General features: G+C 29.4%; 2 protein-coding genes across 2 annotated transcripts; both read right to left on the bottom strand.

The window, feature by feature from the left end:
* Positions 1 to 624: 624 nt before the first annotated feature.
* On the bottom strand, positions 625 to 1,459 carry LOC128389965 (distal-less-like protein DLX-3). The gene is given in 1 exon segment (XM_053349624.1): positions 625 to 1,459. A coding segment is annotated over 1 exon segment (642 nt). The 3' UTR covers positions 625 to 817.
* Positions 1,460 to 2,253, bottom strand: LOC128389964 (uncharacterized). Its single transcript, XM_053349623.1, has 3 exons — positions 1,901 to 2,253; positions 1,538 to 1,816; positions 1,460 to 1,493 (listed from the first exon to the last, which is right to left on the bottom strand). Exons 1-3 carry the CDS (start codon positions 2,251 to 2,253, stop codon positions 1,460 to 1,462), a joined length of 666 nt encoding a protein of 221 aa, XP_053205598.1.
* Positions 2,254 to 9,539: the final 7,286 nt, after the last annotated feature.

Below are 9,539 nucleotides of genomic sequence, written 5' to 3'. Positions count from 1 at the left end.
GATGAGCTACCCTGTAGATCAACATATCAGTTTAAGACTTTAATTGTTTCACATTTAATGTTAAATATATTGATAACTGTAAGTTCCTGATTGTGTTAATTGGCAACGATCATAGAAAATCAATCACAATAATGAATGAAAATCAAATGTTGCATGAAAACGGTTTTCTAATTTTGTCAACAATTAGGTGAACTTAATTGTTATTTGAAAATTTTGCCCGCTTTAAATTGTTAAAATCAATTATCGTCTTGAAAAGTTTTGTGTTTTTAAACTTGATCTTGCCAAGATGATTAACTTAATTAGTATGATGAAAAAAAGGCTGAATATCAATTCACCATTAGCAACATCAACAGTTTGTAAAGTTGATACTTACCGGAAACTCAACAATTAACTTTGCAACAATTAGATTAGTTCTGGTATCATAGCTTGAAACAATTTACAAGCAAAATGATTATCATCAAATTACAATTAACACAATAACCCACCCATAATCATTACTGACCATTACAATTACCACCCACTGACCATCAGCAATCAGCTTATTATCACTAAACTGAGCGACAACAATTTAAATTAAAACACAACAAAACAGGATAAAAAATTAAAGGATAAACATTAATGTGATTTTAATTGTCTTTGACAATTGTTTAATTACGAATAGTAAAACAATTCAATTAAGCTATAAAAAAAATAAATCGTATCATCACAATTAAGATGCTGATTCTTTAATGATTAATGATTGATTAATGATTTTATCAAAGAGTAAGAATGTTAATCTTGTTTAACTTAATATGATTTGTGATGATGATTAACTTGATTACATACAAGATGATGATCCAGGTGAAGGTGATGAGTTAATTGTTTTCCTAGTATCAGAATTAATTGGATTATTATTGTTACTATTAAATAGATTTGATTGAGCCAACAGATTAAGGTGGGACATTAAACCAGCAAATGGATGAAGATTAGATTGGGATGATGATGGATTAACATTAGATTGATATTGATAAGGATTATGATGACTAGAGGATGATGATGATATTGGAGGTGATGAAGATGAGATTAAATTATGAGCATGATGATGAGGAAGACCATTGGATGATAATACTGATGGATGATGTGCTTGATTGTGGTGATGGTGTAATGAGAGGTGATGATGACCATTGGGTGGGAATCCGGAGGAAAGTGAAAACGGATGAGATGATAAAATGGTCGCCGGTCTTGAGGCCATACGAATTTTTTCAATTTCCGCTTCTTTTAACCGTTTCTCTTTGGCCCGACGATTTTGGAACCAAATTTTGACCTGAGTTTCGGTTAAATTAAGAGAAGATGAGAATTCGGCTCTTTCAGCAATGGAAAGATATTGTTTAGCTTTAAATTTACGTTCTAAGGCGAGAAGTTGTTGAGTGGTAAAAGGAGTTCGAGGTTTTCGATTGGACTTGTGTCATGAAGTTGACATTTAACTGAGCCCACGGTGGGTAAGGATGATAGGCCTGAGTTGAGGGACATTGAATGATGAGAGTGGGACAAGTGGTGCTGAGCGTGATGAGGATAACCATTCGGGTGCCCTTGGAGTCCGGACATTAGGGCAACTGCTGCAGCGGTTGTGGGTCGATATAAATAAGCATTCAACATGGATGCTGATGAAAATTGTGGGAAACCCTGTTGTTGGTGCTGTTGATGAGGTGTTAATGAGGGGGAACAAGTTGGAGTCGGTGTTTGATTTTGATCAGAATCCATATTCTGAACTTTATCATGACCATTACTTTTCTGTGATGATGTTGATGATGATGACGATTTAGCCTCTTCATTATTGCTTTTAATTTGATTCGATGGAGATTGTTTTTGTTGATTGTTTGGTGATAATGATGATGATGATGGTCGAGGCTGAGGTGATAACGATGCTGATTTAGTCTTGGGACTGTTGCAATTGTCGTTGGATTTAGTTTTCTTATCGTTTGGTGAATTCCAACCACCATTAGTGATTATTATCGGTGTTGGTGTTGGTGTACAAATTGTTCCATCACCATCACTATCATCATCTTCTTCATCCTCATCAATTTCTTCACCTTCCACTTCCACTTCCTCATCTTCATCTTCGTCACAATCGATCGGTTCAACAATTGGTGTACTTCGACCTGAATCACACTGGTTAATTACAATCGATGAGGTTGTCGATTCATCTAAGCCCAAAATTTGTTGAATATTAAAATGTGATCGACTGGTTAAAGATTCAGAACTTGGTGTTACCATGATGATTCTGGTAGACATGAAATTATCGTTAATTTAACTTTTAAATTCAATGAATCAAACGAAAGCAATTTAAACACATTAGTACAAAATCAAACTCAAACTTGACGAAAAGTAAAAAAAAGTCAAATCCAAAGTTACTAATATCAAAACAATTTAATTACTAAATTGTTAATCACTTGATAATCATTTCCGTTCATCTGAAGCAATTACAAACTCATAGATTTCGGTTAATTGTCACTTAAGTTAAATGTTAACAATCACAATAGGAAACAATTAAAATTGCACACAGAGATTCAATGATTTAGTTTGTAAATACAAAATCAAACAATTTGATTGTGTAATTGTGATGATTACAAACTGATTATGATTAAGATTATGATTCAAATGATTAGGTTGATGGTGATGACGATTTAACAAATAATAAACATCATTTGAGTTCCGCCTTCAATTTAGATAACTCCTCCTTTGGAACTGTAGATTGGGAGGAGTTTAAACTAAATACTAGTTTTCTAATTATAATTAACAATTAACTAGTTAATTAACAATCTATCAAAAACAAAGAAAACAAAAGGTTCATTTTTTGCTGTAACGAACTGGAAACAATTAACAATTCGAGCCCGAATTTATTAGTCACATTGAAGCTTCTCGTCTCAACGAATCAAACAATCAACTCAAATTAGTGACAATTAAATTTAATCCGATTATCGTAAGTAATTGTATTCTCAGTGTTTCCTAAAAGTTCATGATCAGAACAACTTTCTGCTGGTTGAAATGATTTTAGAAGGTTAAAAATACAATCAGCTGATTATAGAGATTCAGGTAAATAATATTTACAATCGTGAAGATATTTATCATCATCATGATTCATCATCTTCTTCATCATCTTCATCATCATCTTGTTCTTACCTTGAAAATGATGAACACAACTAATTTGAAAGAGAAGCAAAAGTTTGAGAATTTTTTTCAATTTTCTTTTTTCTTTCCAATGATAATAATTAACTTAAACTCTCATGTCAATTATGGTTAACCTCAAGGCGTAAATTAGTAAATTAATCAATTGATTAATTATCCTATCACCCAATACATTTACCACCATCACCTTGGATCGTTTAATTGATCATCTTTATCCTCATCCTCCTCCTCATCATAATCATCATCCATTTACTTTTGCCTGAGGTCACAAAATGAAAATCGTTTGTTAAGATGAAATTTCAATTGTAAAACAATTTACTCGTTAACAAAATTAGTAAACAATTTAAAATATTATTGAAAAATTTAACAATTAACCTTAATCATCAAATATATTGATCAACACAAATTGATTACTATCTTCATCCCTAACAGTCACTATTGTTTATTTCATTCATGTTATTGGTTGGAACAATCAAATTGCAATTATCATTAACGTTACCAGATAATTTTTTCACTACAATCTGTCATCGGTCCTATTTTTTATCCATATCTTCATCCTCATCTTCATCACCAACCGCACACTCAGCATCTCTTAGCATCATCTTAACATTTGCCAATTTCAATTTCAATTTTAAATTCAGATTCGATTCCAACTTCATCATCATCTTCATTATCTATTTATAGTCTCATTTAAATCTATTATTATTACATCATGATAAATATCCTAATCCTCATCCTCATACTCATCTTCATCCTGATCTTTATCCTCACCACCATCATGATAATGATGCTGATCATCATGAAGATGAAGAAGAAGATGATGATGATGATGATATTTGAGTGATATGATTATCAATGAATTCACACCAAGATAATTACAAGTGTGTTAAACATAATAATAATTATCAACATCATCAATTTTCACAGACTCGATGATAACAATTTGATTCACAATCAACCAATAAATCGTTCAAATAAAATAGTAGCAAACTAAATCTATCTGGGCAGTTATCAACATTTTAACAATCAAATGAATTAACTAAAACAACGGGATGAATACAATATTGGTATAATCATTAATTTCAATTTGAGATGTTTAATTGCTTCCAATGATTAAACATCGATATGCAAATAAATAGGTCTAAGTAATCAATTTCTTTCATTTAATTGTTTATCGTGTCAATTGTAATAATGGTTTAAAGTGATTAATATGATGACTTAATTGTCTTTATCTGAAACTAAATTAAGTTCATATGTCACAGTGATTAATACTCATTTAGAACTGTTTTGTTTTATTCAATCAATCAAATCTGAGCTCAAATTGATTGCAATTAACTGATTGTGTGATAAATGAAAATATTGTTGGTTAATCATGATCATTGATTAACAATTATTTCAAAGCAATTAAGCTTCAAATGCTTTTGTATATCAAAAAGTCACAAACAAAAAACTTAATCAAATTTATTAATTATCCCAGTGGATACGATACAATAAAAAAAACCTTTAATTATCCCATCAGTTAATTGTTATTATTTTAATTGAAAAATTAAACTTTGACAAACAACAATTAAGGTCAATTGGAAATCATTATTAAATCAATTGCGTGAGTTGATCAATTTTAAAGTTTAAAATGAAAAACAAAAGTTTCGAGAGCGATTCGAGTTTTTAATTGTTATTAGTTAAGTTAATTACTCCTGGATTACTGTAAATTGTAATGATTTCATCTCTTGGATGATAATTTAATGATCAGTATGATTTAAGACTAATTATCTTATCGCATTGAACATTAGAACTTTTTTTTAATCGAATCTGTTTCTCTCTTTCTCTTTCCACTCGTCTTAATGATTACTAATCATTAGCAGTTTCATCAGATTGATTCAAACAATATAATGATTAGTTAATTATCATCTAAATTTCTGATGGAAAAATAAATCAATAACAAAACGATTTGTTTATTATTGGAAAGAAAGAAAGAAGAGAGAGAGAGAGGGAGAGAGAGAGAGAGAACTTCGAACTAATCTAAATACAGAACTTTCTTACTCATCCCTATCTTTTTATCCTCCCACTTCCTCTTCCTCTTTATAAGAGCAGTTTAACCAATCAAGTTGGAGAAAATAATTCAACTAATTTGCATATGTGATGATAATGGTTATACTTTTAACCCGCAATTTGATGACAATTAATGACAATAATGATGACTGAGTAAACTGTCATCATTAGAAGGAGGATATTTCCTGTCTTAAAGTCACCAATTTGAAACCACAAAACTGTTTGACCAGAACAACAGAATAAGAAGAAGATGAAAAGAAGGAGATGATGAGGAAGATGAAGAAAAAATTGAATGGAATTTTCATCCTCATCATCTTTGTGGTTTCAAGTGAACCATTTAAAGTCTCAATGAGTCTCAGTAGCATCAAGAGTGTAAATGAGCTTCTTGACGGGAGATGTCAGGAAGACAGAGAGAAGATGATAAACTATTAATATAAAGAGAGAGAGAGAGAGAGAGAGAGAGAGAGAAATATGTATCTTATTTATCTTCCAAAAATATTTGTTTTCATCTCAATCATCATTTGCATCCTCATCATTTACAATAAAATAACATTCATCAAACTCAGTCAACTATTTGCTTTATTTTCTTAACGATAACAATTAACGATGAACCATGTTAATTGTTATCATTACCATAGGTAAATTGTCCTAAATCAGTTATTTTACAAGATGAAAATGATGATGATGATGATGATGAAAGATGCTATCAAGATTAGTAGATTAGATTAAACCATTTGATTGTTTTAATAATAGTTAACTGGATAATAACCAAGAAGATGATCTTGATTAGAGGAAAAAGTCAAAAATGATAACATTATGATAACGATGATGATGATGATGCTGGTGATGAAATTGATTAAAGCCTTTACTACAATTATCCACCAAGGAAGATGATTTAGAAATGATAATCGGTTTAAGTGTCATTAACGAGTGATTAGTTGATTAGTTAAACGGGAAAATAAATTAAAGAAGCTAAAAAAACATAACAACAACAATTTAAATCCAAACAACAACTTCCACTGACAAGGTTAACATAATAGGTTAATCAGTTGATTAGTCAAGTTAGTTAGCCATTTACATTGACACGGAAGATGAAGATAAGATGATAAAAAGAGAGAGAGAGAGAGAGAGAGGTAGATAATAAGAAAGAAGATGATAAAGAGAAGAGAAAGAGAAGAAGCAGAAAAAAAATAAAGAGCCTGAGGCGAAATGTTATGAAGAAATTGATGAAAGATAAAAAAATTAACCATGAAAAAGAAGATGAGTTTTTCATGAGAAGAAGATCATCTTCCTTCATCATCTTCTTCTACATCTTCATGTAAGTTGAGTATCATCAGCATGAGGTAAAGAAGGAAAATATTTCCAAACTGACCAGTGGTCCAACAAGTGACCACTGATTGTAACTTATCAGTTGCAGATCAATGGACAAACTTGATCCCTTGTAAGTGTTACAAGTTTATCTTAAGGCAATTGTATTAGTTTTCCTTGTGAATGACTTGCAAAAAAATAGACCCACTGGTCATCTGATGGTCAACATTGATTACTGATTGTTAATTGTTAACAATCAAGCCAATATTGGTTACGTTTATGCCAATAAGCAATCAGGGAAAGAGGTTAATTATCAACTAGATTGATTTGTGATTAGATTATTATTCAATTATGATGGTTGATTTTGTTTCAACTAATTTGATTTTTTCGTTTACCTGATCAATTGATTAACGATTTCAATCAATACTTTTATTTAATTGTTTTGGTCTTTATTTGTTTATTATTTTTAATCAATTGTGCTGATTGATTTTTAATTTATTGCCTTCTATTATTAATTACTTTGTAATATAAATAAATAGTTGATTAACTTTAATTTTCCGTTTTAATTGCAATGAACAATTAACTTAATTATTACGTTTTAAGTGTTCACATTTTTCAAACCAATTAAATTGTTTGACAGTTTTGATTGATTTTACTAAATTAACAATTAATATCATTTAGTCAATCAATCATAATATTAGTTTGATTTGATTTGTTTTAATTGATTTTAATTTTTTCCCCCTAATCAATAGTAATTAAAGTTAATCATAAGTTTCCTAGATGTTTAATCACAATTAGTTAATATGAAACATTTACTACACTAATTGTTGTAACAATTTCACAACAATTTATAAATCAATTGATATTTAAAAATCTACCACTGAATTAAATATTGATTGTATTATACTTTTGATTGATTAGAATCAAATTTAATTACTGATTTAAGATTTGGAAAAAAATTAACAAAATAAAAACAAGGATCACGATCAAATTGTTTATTTTAATTAACCATTTATAATTAAATACAAGATTTAATCATAATTAAAGGTAACACTAACACTTGATTGAATGTTGCTAAGTTAATTATATCAACATGATAACAGTTGATTGATTACAATTAGATTTACAATTTGAAAGGTCAATCAAATGATGATGATGATGATAATCACAATTAACTAATCAGGAATTAGAAATTGAAAAAAAAACAATCAAATCAATTCAAGTTCAAGACAATTGATTAAACAATTAGTTTATTTAAACCAATTGGCTTGAGATATTAAGTTGATGAACATTAATTAAGATATTTGTATGTTAATTGTGATATTAAAGTTAATTAATAACAATTTCAAGTCAATTGTTAACAAGGGAAAACAATTTAAACTTGTTGGTATTCCCATTAAAAATTTAGCTACACAATTGACACAATTAGTGAGTTAATTAATTACATTTTAATCTTGTGTAACAATTAGGTTAGTTATGGTTGATTGTTAATTGTGACCACCAACATTGAAGTTAATTGTTGATAAACAAACAAAAGGCAACATACAAAACCATAGACAACAACATTTAATCAACTAATCAAGTTAGGAATCTCTTAATTGTTGATTAAATACAAGTATCATGAGAGAAATCATCTCAAACTTGATATAATATTAATATAATAAGTATCACATGGAAATTAACTCGTAATTAGAACTCGAAATATCAAAACAATTTAGGAGGAAATTTTTTTTCTCCACTAATTAGAACTTTAATTAATTTCTGCTCATCATCATCACCATGGATCTCCCACCTACTCCACCCACTTTCATCTTCTTCCGTCTACTAATCATTATCATCTGATTTCTGTCAATAAACTGAATTAACGGTTACAGAAAATGAGGAAAACCAATTGTGTTACCGATTCCCAAATGTTGTGTTTTAGAAAATTATCAGAGAGAGAGAGAGAGAGAGAGAGAGAGAGAGAGATGATAAATATGATGATGAGAAGGAGCAAATACAGAAAATTAGCTTTGTCTCCAAGAATCAATGGCGATAATTATGCTTCGCTATTAGTAAATTGTTCACTAGATAAATTGGTAAACGATAATAACAGACAAAAAAGATAATGATGAAATTGTAACCAATCAAGATGAAGATGATGATGATGATGATGATGAGTAAGATGAGAGATAATATCGGAAGAGAGAGAGAGTGAGTGAGGTGATCCATCATCAAATTACTCCATCATTAATGAAATGATTTACTAAATTGTTCTGCCTCAATAGTAACTACTGAAGATGAGGAAGACGATCAAGATCCTCTTTTCAGTCAATTCATTCAGAGATTTTTTTTCATCTTTATCTTCATCTTAATCTATGGATCTATTATGAAGATATATACTAGAAGATGATGAAGATGAAAACACTGGATTAGATGAGTGATTAACAAGGTAAATCCATTGATCCATTAAATTTACAATTAAAGGTAAACTCATTGATCCGACAAATGAAAACTGTTGTTACCTTTGTGAATATAACAACAATTTGAATTAACAACATGCAATCACAATTTAATTCAACAATTAACTCAAAGAGAAATGTAATTTACCATTAACCTTATGTTGATCAATCCAACAATTAATTACTAATATCAAATTGCTATTGTATTTGACATTGGTCACTTTGATTGACCATCGGAAAGATTTTGGTTAAAATTGTGATCAGTTTGATTTGATTCGGTGATCAATTGATTAAAGCTCATGTTATCATGATTAGTTAATTGCTTGAGGTTTTCCATCAATGATAACAATCAGTGGTTATGCTAGCTATTTATCAATCTAATCATTAGCAAAATTTATTAAACCATTAACCGGATTAATTTTAATCAACACACACAAAAATTTGTTATATCTGATAATCAAAATGTTCATCATCATAATTTACAAACTAAAAGTTGAACAATTAACTACATAGAACTGTGTAATTAATTAGATTTTAAACTAAATTATGATTAATCAATAACAGTAGTAGATGAAC

This window comes from Panonychus citri, unplaced genomic scaffold, assembly GCF_014898815.1.
Source record: "Panonychus citri isolate SS breed McGregor unplaced genomic scaffold, ASM1489881v1 Contig00111, whole genome shotgun sequence".
NCBI lineage: Eukaryota > Metazoa > Arthropoda > Arachnida > Trombidiformes > Tetranychidae > Panonychus > Panonychus citri.
Note: the sequence above shows the minus strand (reverse complement) of the source record. Positions and strands in the feature narration are given on the sequence as shown.

Excerpts from the sequence above, each read along its gene's own strand:
- LOC128389964 (XM_053349623.1), bottom strand. The coding sequence starts at position 2,253 with ATGGTAACACCAAGTTCTGAATCTTTAACCAGTCGATCACATTTTAAT. Across the intron at positions 1,817-1,900 it reads CCCAAGACTAAATCAGCATC|CAATAATGAAGAGGCTAAAT; the intron begins GTTATCACCTCA and ends TCAAATTAAAAG. Across the intron at positions 1,494-1,537 it reads GGTTATCCTCATCACGCTCA|GCCTATCATCCTTACCCACC; the intron begins GCACCACTTGTC and ends CCCTCAACTCAG.